The sequence below is a fragment of the Scyliorhinus canicula genome, chromosome 3 (genome assembly GCF_902713615.1).
Source record: "Scyliorhinus canicula chromosome 3, sScyCan1.1, whole genome shotgun sequence".
NCBI classification, from domain to species: Eukaryota; Metazoa; Chordata; class Chondrichthyes; order Carcharhiniformes; family Scyliorhinidae; genus Scyliorhinus; species Scyliorhinus canicula.
Window position 1 is genome coordinate 138454572 of NC_052148.1, and position 20271 is coordinate 138474842.

The following is a 20271-nucleotide window of genomic DNA, read 5'->3' on the forward strand; positions in this document are numbered from 1 at the left end:
AAGAGCACTATACAGCCAATCAAGTGCAGTTACTGTTCAAATACATGAAACGTGGTAACTAATTTACACAAAGCAAATTGAAACAGTCATGTTATAATGACTAGTTAATCTCTTTTTACGATGTTGATTGACGGATAACTATTGACCAAATCACTGAGGAGAGTTCCTCTGCCATTGTTCAAAATAGCGCAATGGAATCTTTTATCTGAGGGCAGTCAGGCACTCGGTTTAACAGGACAGCATCCCTGACAGTGTGGCACTCCTTCAGCACTGCCCTGGACTGTTAGCTTAGATTGTTATACTCAAGTCTAGCAATAGAACTTGAGGCCACAACTTTTCGATTTCCGAGGCAAGGGTGCTGCCAACTGAGACAACGTTACCACTGTACATTGGTGTCCTTCTCAATGGGGAACTGCTGGACAACCTTACCAAAGGTTACTGATGTGAGTAAAGTGACTCTCAGGGAAAAGAATAACACAATATTTCATGTTTTTTCAGGAACTACCATAGTGCAAAATTGAGTAACAACAATGTTGAACACGTATTCTCACACTCGGAACGTTGTGCACCAGACGATGAGTCTGAAATTGAATACGCTACAGTCGGCGACACTATGTGCAAACCGAGGTCAGCTGATCCGGCGGTGTCAAAAGACTGTTGCAGCATTCAAGCAGCATATAAGCAAAGTATTGGCCACTGGGAGAATGATGGCACAGGAGAATCTACTTATGGTGCAACAGATGTTGAGAATGAATCAATATCACCCTATGCTTGCTTCTATGGTATAGCAAAGAAGACAAAAGAAGGTTGGCTGGATAAACTCTCACCACAAGGGTAGGAACACCTATGCATTGAATGATTTCAAGTTAATTGATCAGTTTGTACCACTTCCAGTTTTACTTTGGAAGGAAAAGAGTTGTTCCAGAATTAGTAGCACACACCGAAGTTTAATTTGTTGCTACAATCTTCAGATACATCTTTTTTAAAAATCTTTTTATTGGCATTTTCAAAATTTCTAAACAGTTATGGACATTGTTGGCCGTGTTTATTCACTGTACAATACAGAAAGGTTTGTCTTTTCCTTCCCTTAATTTCCCCTATTTGCATTCTGCCGCCCTCTGGCTTGGCGTGTGGTTTTGGGGGAGTGTCCCACTCCCCCCCTCCCCCTATTCTTTTCTTCCCCCGCCAACTTCAGCTGTGTTTCCTCATACATCTCGTCTGGGGCTGGTTTAGCACAGGACTAAATCGCTGGCTTTTAAAGCAGACCAAGGCAGGCCAGCAGTACGGTTCAATTCCCATACCAGCCTCTCCGAACAGGCGCCGGAATGTGGCGACTAGGGGCTTTTCACAGTAACTTCATTTGAAGCCTACTTGTGACAGTAAGCAATTTTCATTTCGTTTCATTTAATTTCTTCACTTTGCCATAATAATCAGCAATTATAATTTGTATTTTTTAAATGAGACAGTGTGTCACACTTTAGGCTTTGAACCAAACAGCAGTTTCTAGATTTGCTGATGATACCAAATTAGAGGGAGGTGTGGGTAGTCAGTTCTTGGAGAACTGCAACAAACATCAAGAAAACATGTATAAACTTCCAGAATGGGTCCATAATTTGAAGTTGAAATAAAAGTATTCATCTCCATATTTAAGGAAAGATGTAAATGTGTTAGAAGCAGTGCAGAGAAGGTTTGGTAGACTCATACCAGGGCCGGGATTCTCCCCTACCCGGCGGGGCGGGGGGTCCCGGCGTAGCGGAGTGGCGCCAACTACTCCAGCGCGGGCCTAGCCCCCAAAGGTGCGGAGAATTCCGCACCTTTGGGGGGCCCGACGCTGGAGTGGTTGGCACCACACCATCTGGTGCCAAAAACAGCGCCAAAGGCCTTTGACACCCGCTGCCCGGTGTCGGGGCTGGCCGAAAGGCCTTCGCCAGTTCGCACATGCGCCGGTGCGTCAGCTGCCGCTGACGTCACCACCGGCGTATGCGCGGTAGGGGGGTTCTGTTCCGCCTCCGCCATGGTGGAGGCCGGGGCAGCGGCGGAAGAAAAAGAGTGCCCCCACGGCACTGGCCCGCCGGCCGATCGGTGGGCCCCGATCGCAGGCCAGGCCACCGTGGGGGCACCCTCGGGGTCCGATCACCCTGCGTCCCCTCACCCCAGGACCCCGGGTGCCCGCTCGTGCTGCCAATCCCGCCGCCACCAGAGGTGGTTGAAACCACATCGGCGGGATTGGCCTCTCAGCGGCGGGACTTCGGCCCATCGCGGGCCGGAGAATCGCCGCAGGGGGCTCGCCGATTGGCGCGGAGGGCACGCCGATCAGCGCGCCGCAATTCCCGCCCCCGCCAATTCCCGGGTGCCGGAGAGTTCCGGCCACGGCGGGGTTGAGATTTTCGCCAGCCCCGGGCGATTTTCCGACCCTGCGACGGGTTGGAGAATTTCGTCCCAGGAATGAGCGAGTTTTCTTATGAGGAAAGGCTGGACAGTTTCTGTTTGTATCCACTGAAGTTTAGAAGAATACAAGGGGTCACTTTATAAAAATAGGGTGTTATTTGTTTAAGACCGAGAAGAGATGTTTTTTCTCTCGGTTCTGAATCTCTAGAACTCTTTTCCTCAAAAGACAGTATTGAATAAACTGATGGGATTAAAGGAAGATAAGTCTCCAGGACCTGGTAGTCTGCACACTAAGGTATTAAGGGAGGTGACAGCAGAGGTAGTGGATGGAATGGTTATGATATTTCAGAATTTCCTGGATTCTGGAAGGGTCCAGGTGGATTGGAAACATGCTAATCTGATGTCCCTATTCAAAAAGGGCGAGAGGCACAAAGTAGGAATCTTCAAACCAGTTAGCTTGACCTCTGTGCTGGGGAAGTTGCAGGAATCTGTCATTAAGGAGGAGATGACTGAACATTTGGAAAGACAAAGCTCAATCCACCATAATCAGCATGGTTTCATGAGGGGTAAGTCATGCTTGATAAATTTGCTTGAGCTCTTTGATGATGTAACCAGTAAGGTGAATAATGGGGAACCTTTGGATGTGGTATATCTAGGCTTTCAGAAGGCGTTTGACAAGGTTCCGCATAAAAGACTGATCCAGAAGGTGAGATCGCAGGGAATTGGGGATAGAGGAATTGATTGGATTGAGGATTGGCTGATTGACGGAAAGCAGAGGATCGGGATAAATGGGTCCTTCTCTGGCTGGCAAACTGTAACTAGTGGGGTGCTGCAGAGGTCATTCCTCGGACTTCAAGTGTTTACAATCTATATAAATGATTTGCAAGCGGGGGCAGAGTATAACATAACACAATTTGTGGATGATACTAAAATAGGTGGGAAAGCAGGTAGTGAATAGGAGATAAACATTTTACAAATGGATATTGATAGGCTAGGAAATTGGGCCAAAATTTGGCAGATGGAGTTTAATGTAGTTAAGTGTGAGGTTATCCATTTTGGCCCAAAAAATAGAAAGGTAAGTTATTTAAACGGAAAACAAATTCAAAATGCTTCTGGGCAGAGGGATCTGGGTGCCTTTGTTCACAAATCGCAAAAGCGGTACATCATGTAATTAAAAAGGCAAATGGAATGTAAGAATTTATTGCAAAAGGACTGGCGTATAAAAGTAGACAAGTGTTGTTACAATGGTGTAGGGTGCTGGTGAGACCACATCTGGGGTATTTTGTCCAGTTCTTGTCTCCTTATTTGAGGAAGGATATGGTGGCATTGGAGGCAGTTCAGAGGAGGTTCACCAGATTGGTTCTGGGGCGAGAGGGTTGATGTATGAGGAGAGATTAAACAGTTTGGGCTTATACTTGCTGGTGTTTAGAAGAGTGAGATCGGAGGGATCTGATCGAGGTGTATAAAATACTAAATGGGATTCATAAAGTAAATGTGGACCAAATGTTCCCTCTTGTGGGGCAATCTAGAACAAGGGCTCATGGATATAGGTTGAGATGCAGAATATTTAAAACTGAGATGAGGAGGAACTACTTCTTGCAGAGTGTGGTAAATTTGTGGAACACGCTGCCCCATAGTGCAATGGAATCAGAGTCATTAAATGGTTTCAAGAAGGAGATAGATATATTTCTGATTTTAAAAAGAAAACAGGTTAAAGGGATATGGAGAACATGTGTGGAGGTGGATTTGAGACTAGGAAGAGATCGACCATGATCTGATTGAATGGTGGAGCAGGCTCGAATGGCTGAATTGCCTACTTCTCCTAATTCTGGACTGGTTGGGCTGAATGGCCTGTTTGTATTGTATATTCCATGTAATTAAATGTGTGTCTGTTTCGCAAGCCCATAATTTTCCAATTGCACATTCCACTTCTTTCAAGATACTGAAAATCCTGTGTCACTAAGTATTAAAATATGGATATTTGCTATAAACTGATTGAAATGATCATTGTTCAGCTGCAGTTAACGAGGGTGAACTAAGCAGCACTTTTTATCCTGGGGAAGCATAGGTGATCAAGGCTAAGTGTTGACTTTGGGGGAAGACGAAAGAGAGGATTAATTGCACTTGTGTCCAATTTCCAGGTGTGTTCTTAGACCCATGGCATCAGTTTCTAAATTTGTTGTTCATCCTTCCCCTGCCACCGCCATTTCATAGTCACAACAATCTGGCACCTTTGTTTTGGAAAAGCAGTGCCATCACTGACAGTTTTATAAATTGTAATGTGGACTTAGGACTTTTTGCAGTGCACTGTTGTAATGTAGGGAATGCAGCAATTTGTACATACCAAGGCTCCACAAACAGCAATGGGATAATGACCACATAATTAATCTTTTCTAATGCTAGTTGGAGAAATATTCACTAGCATGTCTGAGATACCTCCCTACTTCTTTTCCAAATAGTGCCATGGGATCATTTACATTAGCCCGAGCAGGTAGATGGGGTCTCATTTAATGTCTCATCCAAAAGCTGGCAGCTCTGGCAGTGCAGTGTCCGTCTTGTTTTTTGTGCTCAAGCCCTGGAGTGGACCTTGAACCTAGAACCCTATGACTTAGAGGCAAGAATACCACTGACCGAGCCTGTGGCTGACACTGCATGAACGGATGGCTGCCAGAATGGATGATACAGTATCAAAATGTGGGATGAATTATTCCCCATGCCTGAACCCTACTTAATTTCAACACTGTACTTGATCTTGACTCCTTCAGCCTGCCACTTTGCGTTTATGTAAAGATTAAAATAACTGAAATAATTTGAAAAATTTCCCAAATCCCCTTTGATTTAAAAAGCCCCCCCAAGAGAATCTAGATGGCAGGTTAGGGCTAATCTTGCAGAGCCGTGGCAGTGTTAATGAGGGTGGAATTTATGGCAGGACTTTCTTACTTTACACATTCCTGTGGGAGCAGACATTGAAGGAACACGAAGGGACTAGCAGGATGACACCAAATGCTGAGATTCCTATCAGTTCCTCCAATACTTGGAATGCTTTGTATGCCTGTGCGGAGCAATTTATTAGCATGCTGAAACCTGATACTGGTGGCGTTGGGACTTGCTGCCAATATCAGAATCAGCATTTAATTGGAAATAATTTCATATTTATACAAAGCATCGTAAGCTAATGAGAAGTTAAGTGATGAGTTGAAATAAAATGTTAATGTGAATGAACATGTGTTTAAACACTTAACTAATGACATATTTTGAAAATAAAAGTTTAAACGGTCGAATTTTAAGATATCAAAAATATTTTGAAATCATTTTGAGTACTTTGAATTTTACAAATTGACTGCAATTAAACATTTGACAGTGTTTTTGACAAGAGATGGATGAAAAATTATATAAATTGCTAAGGAGGGCAGCACGGTGGCACAGTGGTTAGATCTGCTGCCTCACAGCACCAGGGTTCCGGGTTCGATTCCGACCTTGGGTGACTGATGGGGTTTGCACTTTCTCCTCGTGACTGTGTGGGGAGCACTGGGTGCTCCGGTTTCCTCCCACAGTCCAAGGATGTACAGGTTAGGTGAATTGGCCATGCTAATATTGCCCAAAAGGTTAGGTGGGGTTACGGGGATAGGAGTGGGGGATTGGAAGGTGCTCTATCAGAGCAATGGCTGGTGCTCTATCAGAGCAAGGGCTGGTGCAGACTTAATAGGCTGAATGGCCTCCTTCTGCACTGTAGGAATTCTATGATATATTAAGGTTTCAGTCGATAAAGCCTCTCGCCATCTCTCTTACAACTTCAATGACTTGAAGTGGAGTCATTGTTACTCGGAGAAAATTTGGTGATTGTTTTGTGTACAACCAGGTTCTGGTAAAACAATGAGATGAATCGCCAATTAATCAGCTTTGGGTGTTAATTGTTGTTAATTATTGGTCTAGATGTCTGATATCGCTGAACTTCATTAGGTAATGGCTTAGGATGTTTATCATCCAAATGGATAGACTTGACTTCTCATTTGAAAGCAACTGAACAATGTTACCATTGTTTAATATTGCATGAGTACTATGTGCATATTGGTAATAAATCAATGTAGTTCTCTGGTAATTATATTTCCCGGTTTTCTTTCTAGTTTCATAGAATCAGCTAGACTAAAACATCACAGTCCACCTAGCTTTCTTTCTACCATTCTGGTAGGTGGATGACACAACAATGATGAAGTTGTCAATTCATTATCATAACCTCTTTTTCTGCCAAACACACCTCGACACAAGGGCGCGATTCTCCCGTTTGCAGATTAAGTGCTCCCCCTAGCTAGAAAACCTGGCAGCATCTCCCATTGTTAACAGGCAGTCGCCCCCTGCCCCCTATCAATGCAATTCAATGTTAATTGTTCCACCTAACAAGGCTTCGCAGGCTTTTTGCCGCAAATGAAGGCTCACCAGCTGATTTGGCGGCACTGCGCTCACCAGCACCCGTTTCTCGGCAGCTGCAGCGCCGAAATTCACCCTGATATTCACTGGTACTTTGCCGTTTTTTTGGACCACAAGGAACTTCTCCCCGCCGAGTCCACACTTTAGTGATGAACTCACCTGTAAGACCGGCCCCTCTCAGATCAGGGTGCCCCGATCTCGGAACCGCTCTTCAAACCCCTTCACCCCCATTTTAATCGGCAAGGCCCCCGGGTCTGACCCCGGCAGTGCCCACCTGGCACCTAGGTACAACCAGCCTGACACTCTGACAGTGCTTCAGGAACCCTGGCAGTGCCAGCCAGGTGCAGTGGCAGGGCCAAGGTGTCCAGCTGCCAGGAGGAGTCCCAAGGTACTACCCTGCCCTCTCTCTGACCACCCAGGGGTCTCTAATGGCCTGCAACATCCCCCAAGGTGCCATCACGGCTGGTCCATATTTGTGGAAAACAGTGGTAAACGATATCCTAGCGAGGTCTAGCAGGTGCGGTCATTGACTACCCAGTGCCGAGTGAAAGTGGTACCCGGGTAGTTAAATAAGCTTGATGACTTATTTGAGTAACATTATCTGGAGCACGCCCAGTGAGAGTGTGATCCACATCGCACAGGGCAGAGCAAGTTGGGTGACACAAAGCCAAATTTGGGGATCTCGTGGGATTCACCCATTGCAATGAGCTCCGTTCCAGGCGCAACAAGAATCGCAACCCACATCTCAACCTTTTCTCCTGTGAAAATATCCAATCACTTCTCATAGACCAAACTTCTATCCCCTCAGCTATTCTGGATTCCCTCTTCTGAATCCTTTCAATGGCCTTTTAGTCTGTGGCCATCAGAACTGTACATAGTATATTCTAAGTAAATCAATGATTTTATTAAGACACAGGATTACCTCACTATTTTAGTTAAATTTTGATCACTTCTTACCATTCGGCCCATCGAGTCTGCCCTGGCTCTTGTAAAGAGCACCCTACCCAAGGTTAACACCTTCACCCTATCCCCATAACCCAGTAACCCCACCCAACACTAAGGGCAATTTTGGACACTAAGGGCAATTTATCATGGCCAATCCACCTAACCTGCACATCTTTGAACTGTGGGAGGAAACCGGAGCACCCGGAGGAAACCCACGCACACACGGGGAGGATGTGCAGACTCCGCACAGACAGTGACCCAAGCCTGAATCGAACCTGGGACCCTGGAGCTGTGAAGCAATTGCGCTATCCACAATGCTACCATGCTGCCCCTTGATTGAAAGTCCCTCTACCACCATTCTCTGGGTTCTGTCATCAGCCTGTAAGAATGTTATCTGAGAAGTGTTAATCACTGCTGTATTACATTGCTGTAATAGTCTCAGTTTATTGTCAACCAGTTTTCCCTCAACTATTTTATTTTCCATACACCTTAAATGTTAGGTATTAAACAAATCTCATCACAGTGTAACCCCACTGGTAACATTCTTACAGGCTGATGACAGAACCCAGAGAATGGTGGTAGAGGGACTTTCAATCAAGGGGCAGCATGGTAGCATTGTGGATAGCGCAATTGCTTCACAACTCCAGGGTCCCAGGTTCGATTCAGGCTTGGGTCACTGTCTGTGCGGAGTCTGCACATCCTCCCCGTGTGTGCGTGGGTTTCCTCCGGGTGCTCCGGTTTCCTCCCACAGTCCAAAGATGTGCAGGTTAGGTGGATTGGCCATGATAAATTGCCCTTAGTGTCCAAAATTGCTCTTAGTTTTGGGTGGGGTTACTGGGTTATGGGGATAGGTGAAGGTGTTAACCTTGGATAGGGTGCTCTTTACAAGAGCCAGGGCAGACTCGATGGGCCGAATGGCCTCCTTCTGCACTGTAAATTCTATAAACTCATGCCATATCTATTATAAATATGATTCTACAGATTCCTATCTTATGTTTAACTTCCTGGGGTCACTATCAAAGGCCCTATTGAACTGCGTGAGTGTCAAATCCACTGCCTTCCTTGACCAAGCTCCTTTGTCACATGTGTAATCCAGTAAATTAGAATAGTAAGATATCCCTTCATGAACTCATATTGACTATCTTTTATCAGTTCATTATTATCCAGTTGTTCCCTAATTTTACCTTCAAATTGGATATCCATAACTTTACCCACAATGGATGTCAAATTTACTGGTGTGAATTTTTCTGAGTCACTATTGGAACCTTTACTGAAAAGGAGCATCATGAGCATCCTTCAGGCACCTCTCCTATGTTCAGTGATTTCTGGATGTGTTACGCCAGAGTTCGTGCAATTTTCTCTCCATAGTTCCCCCTCAGATGCATCTCATATGCTGTCAGATTTATTGAAGCTCCTGGTTTGATCCCTGGACTGTGCTGAATTAACTGATACCAGCAATGGAAGCAGTAGTGGGATTACACTGAGCTCTGTGACCTTGAGTTGAGGTTCTTTTTGCTGTTCAGTATTCACTGACCCCTGCTGGAAGCCTGAAGAGGCAGAATTTGGATGAGGGCAGTGTTATACTTGGGTTAGATGTCCAAAAAGCTGGCAGTTCTCCCAAGCAAGACTTGCATACAAATTATCCTAAATCAGGACATCTAGAATAATTGTACCTTCAGAGGCCCCAAGGAGGAGAGAAAATCAGTGAGGAAAACAAATTTTTATATAAACTTTTAATATGTGTGCATAGCAAAATTTTAAATTGCTAACTAGGAAAGACTAACACGCTATAAATAGATGCAGTAATGTGAAAAAAATTGTTGGTACTTTTACTTTACATAGTCACATGTGAAATCACTTAAGTTGCTAAATGGTTCTGGCAGGGTTTTTTTGAAAGAAAGCTTGCAGTAATGTGTAAGGGATGTACAGATCTAAAACGTGATGTTGTAACTGATAATTAAACACCTGCAGTGTTGTTTCAGCTATAAACTTTAAATGCTGGTTATTTGATGTGCTTTGAAACTGCATTTCATTCACAGTTGATTGAGAATTGTGGACACTATGGGCAAATGTAACTAAATGGGAACAAAGTCCCAAAGCAAGTGTGTTTAGCTGCGTGTTTACCGGCACTCGCAGCTTCGAGAAACACATTACTATAAAACAACAACCAGGTTCGATCAAGGGCGCTCAGTGGGGAACTCGCGGCCGAGCCATTGCATAGCCCCTTTTTGTACACTGATGAACTCCCCTCGCCGAACCATTTTGTACACGGAGGCCCTCTGCTCGCCGGAACTCCTCAGTGTAGCGAGAGACCTAGCGCCCTGATCTCTGAACCGACCTCAGATCTCTCCCCCCCCCCCCCCCCCCCCCCCCCCCCCCCCCCCCCCCAGCTCCAAACATCCGCACAGGGCACGGCTGGCCTGATCGCCAGTGAGTAGAAAATGCCAGTGTGGCCCATTGGCAGCGCCAGGCTTGCACGCAGATGGCACTTCCAGGGTGCCAGGCTGGTGGCGCGAAGGTGGCACGAGCAGTGCCAGGGTCCCATCCTGCCCACAGGGCATGCACCTAGGGGCCTTCAATCTCCTGGGAGACCCCCTCGAGTGCCGTTCTGTCTGGTCCCTGTTTGTGGAAACCAATTGTTTTATTTCAAAAAATATACTTTATTCATAAAATCTCTAATAAACATTACAGAACATTTTGAATTGTCTTGACTGTACATTTCCATCAAAGTTGCACATTCGCTTGACTTTTTTTCCATTGAATTGGGATGAGGAAACCAATACTGAATGGTGCTTGCCCGAGGTCTCCAAGGCGAAGGGGATAGATCCCAATGCCTGGGGTACCTCGGGAAACTGCACATTAAAGTGAGACTAGCTGTCGCGCTTTAATATACAGATTTGCCTAAAAGTGATCCCGCCCACAATAGTGGGATTTACATGGAAACTTCTCACGCGATCGCGAGATGTTGTGAGCCATGTGGATCCCGTAAGCGGGGTCTCCCGGCTTCTACTAGCCATGCTGGGGTCTCCTGTGTATTGTGATGTCTAGGCTGCAGCTTGCTCATCAATGTTTATTTAAACGGCAGCCTGCTTGTCCTTACACTTGGCTAAATTTCCCAATGTCCTTTGTGATGTGCCATCAATGAACAGAAGATGAGTAGTGAATGTAACTGAGGCTTTAATAAAGTAAACAGAACGCCTCCTGGCCTCTGATGCCGAACTGGGGCAGAGGCTGAGACCAGCCACCTTTATACCGAGCCTGAGGGGAGGCGGAGCCATCAGGCAGTGGTTTACCACATTACATATAATACAGTGGCAGTTTACCACAATACACACATTATATACTGCAGTGGTTTACCACACTTTGCAGGACGCTATTTTAGCTGGCTGTTCGGCCACATCAGTGGCATACCACAGGAATCTGTGCTAGGTCCCCTATTGTTTTCATTTATATAAACAACATAGATGACTATGTGTGAGGTGGGGGGTGGGGGGAGGTGAGGATCAGTAAGTTTGGGAATGGCACAAAGAGTGTCCGGCTGGTTAACTGAAGTGGAGTGTCTTGGGTTACAGGATGATACAGATGGGATCGTCCAGCAGGCAGAATAGTGGCTGATGGATTTTAAACATGAAAAGTGTGAAGTGATACACTTTGGGAGGAGTAATGTGACAAGGAAATATTCAATGAATCGAATGACACTGAGCAGTTCCGAGGAAAAAAGGGACTATTGGCGTGTTTGTCCACAGATCTGTGAAGGCAGAAGGGGAACTTAATAGGGTGGTGAAAAAGGCATATGGGGCACTTGCCTTTATCAATCGAGGCATAGATTACAAAAGCAGGGAGGTCATGTTGGAGTTATATAGAACGTTGGTGAGGCCACAGCTGGAGTACTGTGTGTAATTCTGGTCACCACATTATAGGAAGGATTTGATTGCAGAGGAGGGGGTGCAGAGGCGATTCACCAAGATGTTGCCTGTGATGGAACATTTCAGTTTTGAAGAAAGGTTGATAGGCGTGGGGTGTTTTCGCTGGAGCAGAGAAGATTGAAGGCCAACCTGATCAAGGTGTACAGGATTATGAGGGCCCTGGAAAGGGGGCAGCTGTTCCCCTTAGTTGAAGGGTCAGTTACGAGGGGATACAAGTTCAAGGTGAAGGACTGGAGATTTGGATTGGATTGGATTTGTTGATTGTCACGTGTACTGAGGTTCAGTCAAAAGTATTTTTCTGAAAGCAGCTCAACAGTTCATTAAGTACGTGAAAAGAAAATAAATAATAGGGCTACACAAGGTTCACAATGTAACTACATAGACACCAACATCGGGTGAAGCATACAGGGGCATAGTGTTAATCAGGTCAGTCCATAAGAGGGTTGTTTGAGAGTCTGATAACAGCGGGGAAGAAGCTGTTTTTGAGTCTATTTGTGCGTGTTCTCAGATGTTTGTATCTTCTGCCCGATGGAAGAGGTTGGAGAGTGAGTAAGCCAGGTGGGAGGGGTCTTTGATTATGCTGCCCACTTTCCCCAGGCAGCGGGAGGTGTAGATAGAGTCAATGGAAGGAAGGCAGGTTTGTGTGATGGACTGGGCTGTGTTCACGAGTCTCAGAAGTTTTTTGCGGTTTTGGGCTGAGCAGTTGTCATACCAGGCTGTGATGCAGCCAGATAGGATGGGGATCGATAGAATTATTGATAGCTGGAATTTTCTTCTGGGTTGAGCCATTGAGAAAAAAGTTCAGATTTTTCATAGCCAAATCTAATCGAGAAGATAATGTGGAGAAATTGAGAGTGTCTAGGAATGGGTGAGTCAATTTCCTACTTTACCTTATATTGATTAGATAATCTTCTACCTTATCTTCTTGTTTAGATCATCTTCTACCTTATCTTCTTGTTTAGATCATCTTCTACCTTACCTTCTTGATTAGATCTTCTTCTCACTTGCAAAAAAAAAAATTTGTTGTCTGAATGTGATGTGTCACCACTATGAAATATGGAAAACAAACTTATGAATTGTAACACCTATGTGTCGTATGGATAGGCTCTGTGTATTTCATGGCATAATTGGTCATATTTCAATATTGGTCTGTATTCCCATCAGAAACATGTGCATTTCGTGCTGCAAGCCTAGTTAATTTTGTTATCTAAAATCAGGAAACCAGAATGAACATAGTTCATACATGTGTATAGGCTGCTGTGGATACTGGTGTGCACATTGGCGGCACAAATGCGCTGTTAAAAAAGTACCCAATGAGAGAGTCAATAATTTTAGTGGTTATTTTCTGTCAGTTTTCTAGCTTTTGATGGGATAATTTCACCATAGTCACTCTGATTATGCAGAATCTGTGCAAACTGTTCCTGGTATGGGTTACTTCTTGAACTCATTCTTTTCTTTGGTCCTGGGTTCTTTATGAAATGACATTGTTTGCCTGGAGCATGTTTTTTTTAGCTGCAGTGCACCCCAGTGATCTTATTGTGCACCATCAGTGGTGTATTTGTCATTTCACGTAAGTACTTACTTCTATCTTTGTTAAATGTATCTTTTTTTTCGTCCAGTGTAGTTTGACTGGTGATATAGCACAGATTAGATGCAAGTGGAGCTCATGACTCCACCCTAACACTGCGTCCCATAGAATTAGAATCCCTACAGTTCCGAAGGAGGCCATTCCGTTTGCAGTGACCTTCTGAAAGAGCACCCTATCCCGGCCCACTCCCCCTGTAACCCCAGAACCCAACTTAACCTTCACATCTTTGGACACCAAGGGGCAATTTAGCATGGCCAATCCACTTTATCTGCCTAGCTTTGGACTGTGGGAGGAAACCGAAGCACGAGGATAAAGAGCAAACTCCACACATTCACCCAAGGCCGGAATTGAACCCGGGTTCTTAGCATTGTGAGGCAGCAGTGCTGTCCACTGTGGGACCATGTCATCAATCATTTAGTCTTTTTTTATTCATTTATGGGATGTGGGCGTCACTGGTTAGGCCAGAATTTATTGCCCATCCCTAGTTGCCCTTGAGAAGGTGGTGGTGAGTTGCCTTCTTGAACCACCGCAGTCCCTAAGGTTTGGTACATCCACTGTGCTGTTAGGGAGAAAGTCCCAGAATTTTTGCCCCAGCGGCAGTGAAGGAAATGTGATATATTACCAAGTCAGGATGGTGAGTGACTTGGAGGGGAACCTCCAGGTGGAGGGGTTCCCAGCATCTGCTATTCTTGACCTTCAAGATGGTAGTGGTTGTGAGTTTGGAAGGTGCTGTCTAAGGAACCATGGCGCGTTACTGCAGTGCATCTTGTAGATGGTACACCCGGCTACCACTGTTCGTCGGTGGTGGAGGGTTTGAACATTTGTGGAAGGGGGAGCAATGAAGCGGGTTGATTTGTCCTGGATAGTGTTGAGCTTCTTGAGTGTTGTTGGAGCTGCACTCATCCAGGCAAGTGGAGAGTATTCCATCACACTCCTGACTTGTGCCTTGCAGATGGTGAACAGGCTTTGGGGGGTCAGGAGGTGAGATATTCGCCAGAGGATTCCTTGCCATTGACCTGCCAGGGTAGCCACAGTATTAATATGGCGAGTTCAGTTCAGTTTCTGTCAACTGTAACCCCCAGGATGTTGATTGTGGGGGGATTCAGCAATGGTAATGCCATTGAAAGTCTAGGGGCGATGGTTCGATCCCCTCTTGTAGGAGATGGTCATTGCCTGGCACTTGTGTGGAGCGAATGTAACTTGCCACTTGTCAGCCCAAGCCTGGATATTGCCCAGGTCTTACACATTTGGACATTGGCTGCTTCATTATCTGAGGACTCACGAATGGTGCTGAATATTGTGCAGTCATCTGCAAATATCCCCACTTCTGACCTTATGATGGAAGACAGATCATTGATGAAGCAGCTGAAGATAGTTGAGCCTAAGACTCTACCATGAGGAACTCCTGCAGTGATGTCCTGGAGCTGAGATGGTTGACCTCCAACCACCACTACTACCTTCCTTTATGCCAGATTTGACTCCAACCAGCGGAGAGTTTTCCCCGATTCCCATTGCCTCCAGTTTAGCTCGGGCCCCTTAATGCTATACTCGGTCAAATGCTACCTTGATGTCAAGGGCAGTTACCCTCACCTCTGACATTCAGCTCTTTTGTCCATATTTGAACCAAGGCTGTAATGAGGTCAGGAGCTGAGTGACCCACTCAGCTGGAAGATCAAATTCAAGAGCGGACTATATGGTCAATGGAAGGGCCCTGGGGAAAATTGATGTACAGAGAGATCTGGGAGTTAAGGTCCATTGTACCCTGAAGGTGGCAACGCAGGTTGATAGAGTGGTCAAGAAGGCATACAGCATGCTTGCCTTCATCGGACGGGATATTGAGTACAAGAGTAGGCAGGTCATGTTACAGTTGTATAGGACTTTGGTTAGGCCACATTTGGAATACTGCGTGCAGTTCTGGTCGCCACATTACCAGAAGGATGTGGATGCTTTGGAGAGGGTGCAGAGGAGGTTCACCAGGATGTTGCCTGGTATGGAGGGTGCTAGCTATGAAGAAAGGTTGAGTAGATTAGGATTGTTTTCGTTGGAAAGACAGAGGTTGAGGGGGGACCTGATTGAGGTATACAAAATTATGAGAGGTATGGACAGGGTGGATAGCAACAAGCTTTTTCTAAGAGTGGGGGTGTCAGTTACAAGGGGTCACGATTTCAAGGTGAGAGGGGGAAAGTTTAAGGGAGATGTGCGTGGAAAGTTTTTTACGCAAAGGGTGGTGGGTGCCTGGAACGCTTTACCAGCGGAGGTGGTAGAGGCGGGCACGATAGCATCATTTAAGAGGCATCTAGACAGGTATATGAACGGGCGGCAACAGAGGGAAGTAGACCTTGAAAAATAGGAGACAGGTTTAGATAAAGGATCTGGATTGGCGCAGGCTGGGAGGGCCGAAGGGCCTGTTCCTGTGCTGTAATTTTCTTTGTTCTTTGTTCTTTGACCCTGGCAAAACCCAAACTGAGCATCCGTCAGCAGGTTATTGCTGAGTAACTGCTGTTTGATAGCACTGTTGATGACTCCTTCCATCACTTTGCTGATGATAGAGAATAGACTGTTAGACCACTATCATCTAGAAGGACCAGAGCAGCAGATACCTGGGAACCCCATCACCTAGAAGTTCCCTGCCAAGTTACACACCATCCTGACTGGGTTGGATTTACCCTGTTTCTTGTGTACAGGACTGACCTGGATAATTTTCCACTTTGCCAGATAGATGCCAGTGTTGTAGCTGTACTGGAACAGCTTGGCTAGGGGTGCAGCAAGTTCTGAAGCACAAGTCTTCAGTGCTATTGCCGGAATCTTGTCAGGGCCCATAGCCTTTGCAGTATCCAGTGTCTTCAGCTGTTTCTTGAAATCACGTGGAGTGAATGGTATTGGCTGTAGACTAACATCTGTGATGCTGGGGACCTCCAGAGGAGACCAAGATGGAGTAAATGTCAGGAGTAAATTTTGGCAATTGCATACCTTGTTTTGGTTATGTTAATTTTACAAACATTCCAAAGTTGACTTTAGTCCTTACTTATCAACCCCCTTCCCCCACCTCCAATTCTATTAAATTCGGACAATATTTGCATTTGTTACACCATCCATTCTCTTAAGATCAGCAAGTGAGATTTTCAGTTTGTGAATTATCTTGAAATAAAGACATAACATTCTTTAAATACTCAGCAGGTCATGTAGCATCTGTTGAGAGAGAAACAGAATTAATGTTTCAGGCCAATGGCCTTCAGATGTGGGCATTATGCTAATTGATTTCTCCATATCCATTGTGCGGCCCTGCTACAGTCATTCCTGATCAGGAGAAACATTCAGTGCCTCTGGTCTCCATGGTATCAGCAACTGTTCCGCTTTCATGTTGGGCACAATATTTCAGTCAGAATTTTGGCAGAAAAGTAGAAAATCCAGTGACCACCCTATCAGGCTTTTGTTTGAGGTTGAAAATGCCTCTTGAGTCTGCAAAATCTGAAGCCTTGTGGTTGCTGCTGACCTGTTTAGGTGTGCCAATGAGTGATTTGCAAATGTTTTGCTTGTTGCACAGAACTGCTGCAAATTATATTTGGTTGGAAACCAAATGAGCACTTATTAAACAACAATGCTTTACACGGTCCCAGATAGAAACAACTGTCTCACTTAGAATTCATGTTGCAACAACAACAACTGCTTTCATTTATATAATGTGTTTAACATAGGAATGCTTCAAGGCATCCTCTGAAGTAAATATATCCTTCCTTGGGCAAGAAGACAAAAACCGCACACCGTATTCCAGGTGTAGTCTCACCATTTGCAGTATGGCTTTTTTACTCTTACACTCCAAGCCCTCTGTAATAAAGTCTTGCCTACACTTCCTTTTCTAATTGTTTGCCGTGCCTGCGTGCTTCATGTGATTCATGTACATGGCCACATATGTTCCTCTGAACACCAATATTTTCCGGTCCCTGACCGTTAAAAAGAAATTCTGTTTCTCTATTCTTCCTAACATAGAGCATAATTTCACATTCCGTACATTATATATAGCAAATGCCATGTTTTTTAGCCTGTCTTAAATCTTTGTGCAGTCTCTTTGCAGCTTACACAGAACAGCACAGCACAGAACAGGCCCCTCGGCCCCCAATGCCGTGCTGAGCAATGATCACCCCACTCAAGCCAACGTATCCACCCTATACCAGCAACCCCCCCTATTTTTAGGACACTAAGGGCAATTTTAGCATGGCCAATCCACCTAACCCGCACATCTTTGGACTGTGGGAGGAAACCGGAGCACCCGGAGGAAACCCACGCACACACGGGGAGGACGTGCAGACTCCGCACAGACAGTGACCCAGCCGGGAATCGAACCTGGGACCCTGGAGCTGTGAAGCATTTATGCTAACCACCATGCTACCGTGCTGCCCTACTTACTTTTCCACCTAACCATATTGCCCACAAAATTAGATTCACAGTTGCTTTCCTCATTTAAGTCCTTGGTGCAAATTGTAAATCACTGAGGCCCGAGCACTGACCCTCCTCGTACCACACTACCTACAGCCTGACAGAATGAAAAGGACCCATTTTATTCTTACTATACTTTTTTGCTCGTTAACCAGTCCTCAATCCATCCTAATGTATTACCTTCCCCAATTCCATGAACCATAATTTTATGGAATGACCTCTTGTTTGGCGCCTTAAAAAATCCCTTCTGAAAGTCCAAAAACACACTAGTTCTGCCCCATCCACTCTAGTGGTTACATTCTTAAAAAGCTCTCAATAGATTTTTGTCAACAGGATCACCCTCTCAGAAATCCATGTCGATGCTGCTTGGTCATGTTATTATTTCCAGGTTCTCAGCAACACAATTTTAATCATAGATTTTAGTACTTTTTTCTATGACTGATATCAGGCATTGCTTTTCGGCCTTCAGGCCAAGATCAAGCATCAGATCAAATCCAAGATGAGATGCAGTCTCTTATCTTGTATGTGTCTCCTGTGGAGACCATGAATTGGCTTGAATTTGGATTGGTTTCTGGAGCAAGCAATGAGATTGATTAAGGCTTTGCCCTGTGCACTCTGTGCATTGGCTTTATAACTTTGAGGATGGGATTAAAAACAAAATGACTGATATCAGGCTAACTGGCATTTAGGGCTGGATTTTCACAGGGTCAGTGAGAATCTTGGGCCTTTAAAAATGGCAGCCTTGACCTAATTCTGAGATTCTTGGCCCCATTCTCAGCACCCCCAATTTTCACCAGCATAAGATAAGGGAGAGCGGTCTGGTGTGCGTTACAAGCCCACACTTGGCACTCCTGACCTTGCCTGGTTCATTGTGGGGATAGGGATTTCGTAGCCTGTATTTTTCATAAGAGTTGGGCCAGATTTGCAATGAGTCATGGTTCACGGCTCTTCTGAAATGCCGTGAACCATAGTCTTGATGAGGGAATCTTTTGAAAGGTAAGTTCAAAATATCTTACTCATGCACCCCGTGCAAGATAAGGGCTCATAAAGGGTAAATTACCAGCATCAATAGAGGATTGGTTAATGGATAGAAATCAGAGAGAGTGAATAAATGGGGCTTTTTCAAGTTGGTAGGCAGTGAATAGTGGAGTGCCAAAAGGGCCAGTGCTGGGGTCTCAGCTATTTACAATCTATACATATTAATGACTTAGATAAAGAGGCAGAAAATAATGTATCTAAGTTTGATGATGATACCAAACTAAGTGGAAAGGTAAGTTGTGGGAAGGACACTGGGAGGTTGCAAAGAGATGTAGACAGGTTAAGCGAATGGGCAACAAGATAGCAGATGAAGTAATAACTTAGAAAGTGTGAAGTCATTCATGTTCGTCGCGTCAATATTTTTTAAAAGGTGAAAAACTTGTAAAAGTTAATGTTCAAACAGACTTGGGTGTACTTGTACAAAGAACACAGGATGTTAGCTTGCAGGTGCAGAAAGCACTTATTGCAAAGGGATTGGAGTACAGGATTAATGAAATCTTGCTGCAACTGTACAGTTTTGGTGAGACCACATCTGGAATACTATGTGCAGTTTTGGTCTCCACTTTTAAGAATGGATGTATTTACATTGGACATGGAACAGTGAAAGTTCACTAGATTGTTCCTTCCCTGGGATGCGGGGTTGTCCACGTTGACGAGCTGAGTAAATTGGGTTTATATTCTCTGAGTTTAGAAGAATGAGGGGCGATTTTATTGAAAACAACAAAATTCTGATGGTGGATGCTGAGAGATTGTTTCCACTAGTCAAGGTATCTAAAACACGGTAGTCTCAGGCTAAGGGACAGATCATCTTGGCCTGAGCTGTGGAGACATTTCTTCACTCTAAGGTTGTGATTCTTTGGAATGCTCTACCCAGAGGATTGTGGATAATTGAATACATTTAGGGCAGCACGGTAGCACAAGTGGATAGCACTGTGGCTTCACAGCGCCAGGGTCCCAAGTTCGATTCCCTGCTGGATCACTGTCTGTGCGGTGTCTGCACGTTCTCCCCGTGTCTGCGTGGGTTTCCTCTGGGTGCTCCGGTTTCCTCCCACAGTCCAAAGACATGCAGGTTAGGTGGATTGGCCATGATAAATTGCCCTTGGTGACCAAAACAAAGGTTAGGTGGGGTTATTGGGTTACGGGGATAGGGTGGAAGTGAGGGTTTAAGTGGGTCCGTGCAGACGTGATGGGCCAAATGGCCTCCTTCTGCACTGTATGTTCTATATAACTATGTAACTGATTTGAAGGCCGGAATGGATAGATTTTTGATCTCTCAGAGAATGAAGGGATATGAGGAGCAGGCAGGAAAATTGAGTTATAGAGTCAAAATGTTTTACAGCACTGAAAGAGGCCCTTCAGTCCATCATGATTGCACTGGCCATCATGCACCCATCTATTCTAATCCCATTTTCCAGCATTTGGTCCATAGCCTTCTATGCTATGGCATTTCAAGTACTCATCCAAGTGCTTCTTAAATGTTGTGGGGGTTCCTGCCTCTGCCACCCTTTCAGGCAGCGAGTTCCAGAT

At 45.1% G+C, this 20271-nt stretch overlaps 1 protein-coding gene across 5 annotated transcripts in view; it reads left to right on the forward strand.

The window, feature by feature from the left end:
- The window catches only part of zmp:0000000660 (arf-GAP with Rho-GAP domain, ANK repeat and PH domain-containing protein 2), a 494698-nt gene that overhangs the window by 158985 nt on the left and 315442 nt on the right, over positions 1 to 20271 (forward strand). For all 5 annotated transcript variants that reach the window (XM_038791442.1, XM_038791438.1, XM_038791439.1 and 2 more), the window contains exon 6: positions 499 to 834. In XM_038791442.1, the coding sequence (XP_038647370.1) occupies positions 499 to 834 (336 nt within the window). The remainder of the gene's footprint in view (positions 1 to 498; positions 835 to 20271) is intronic.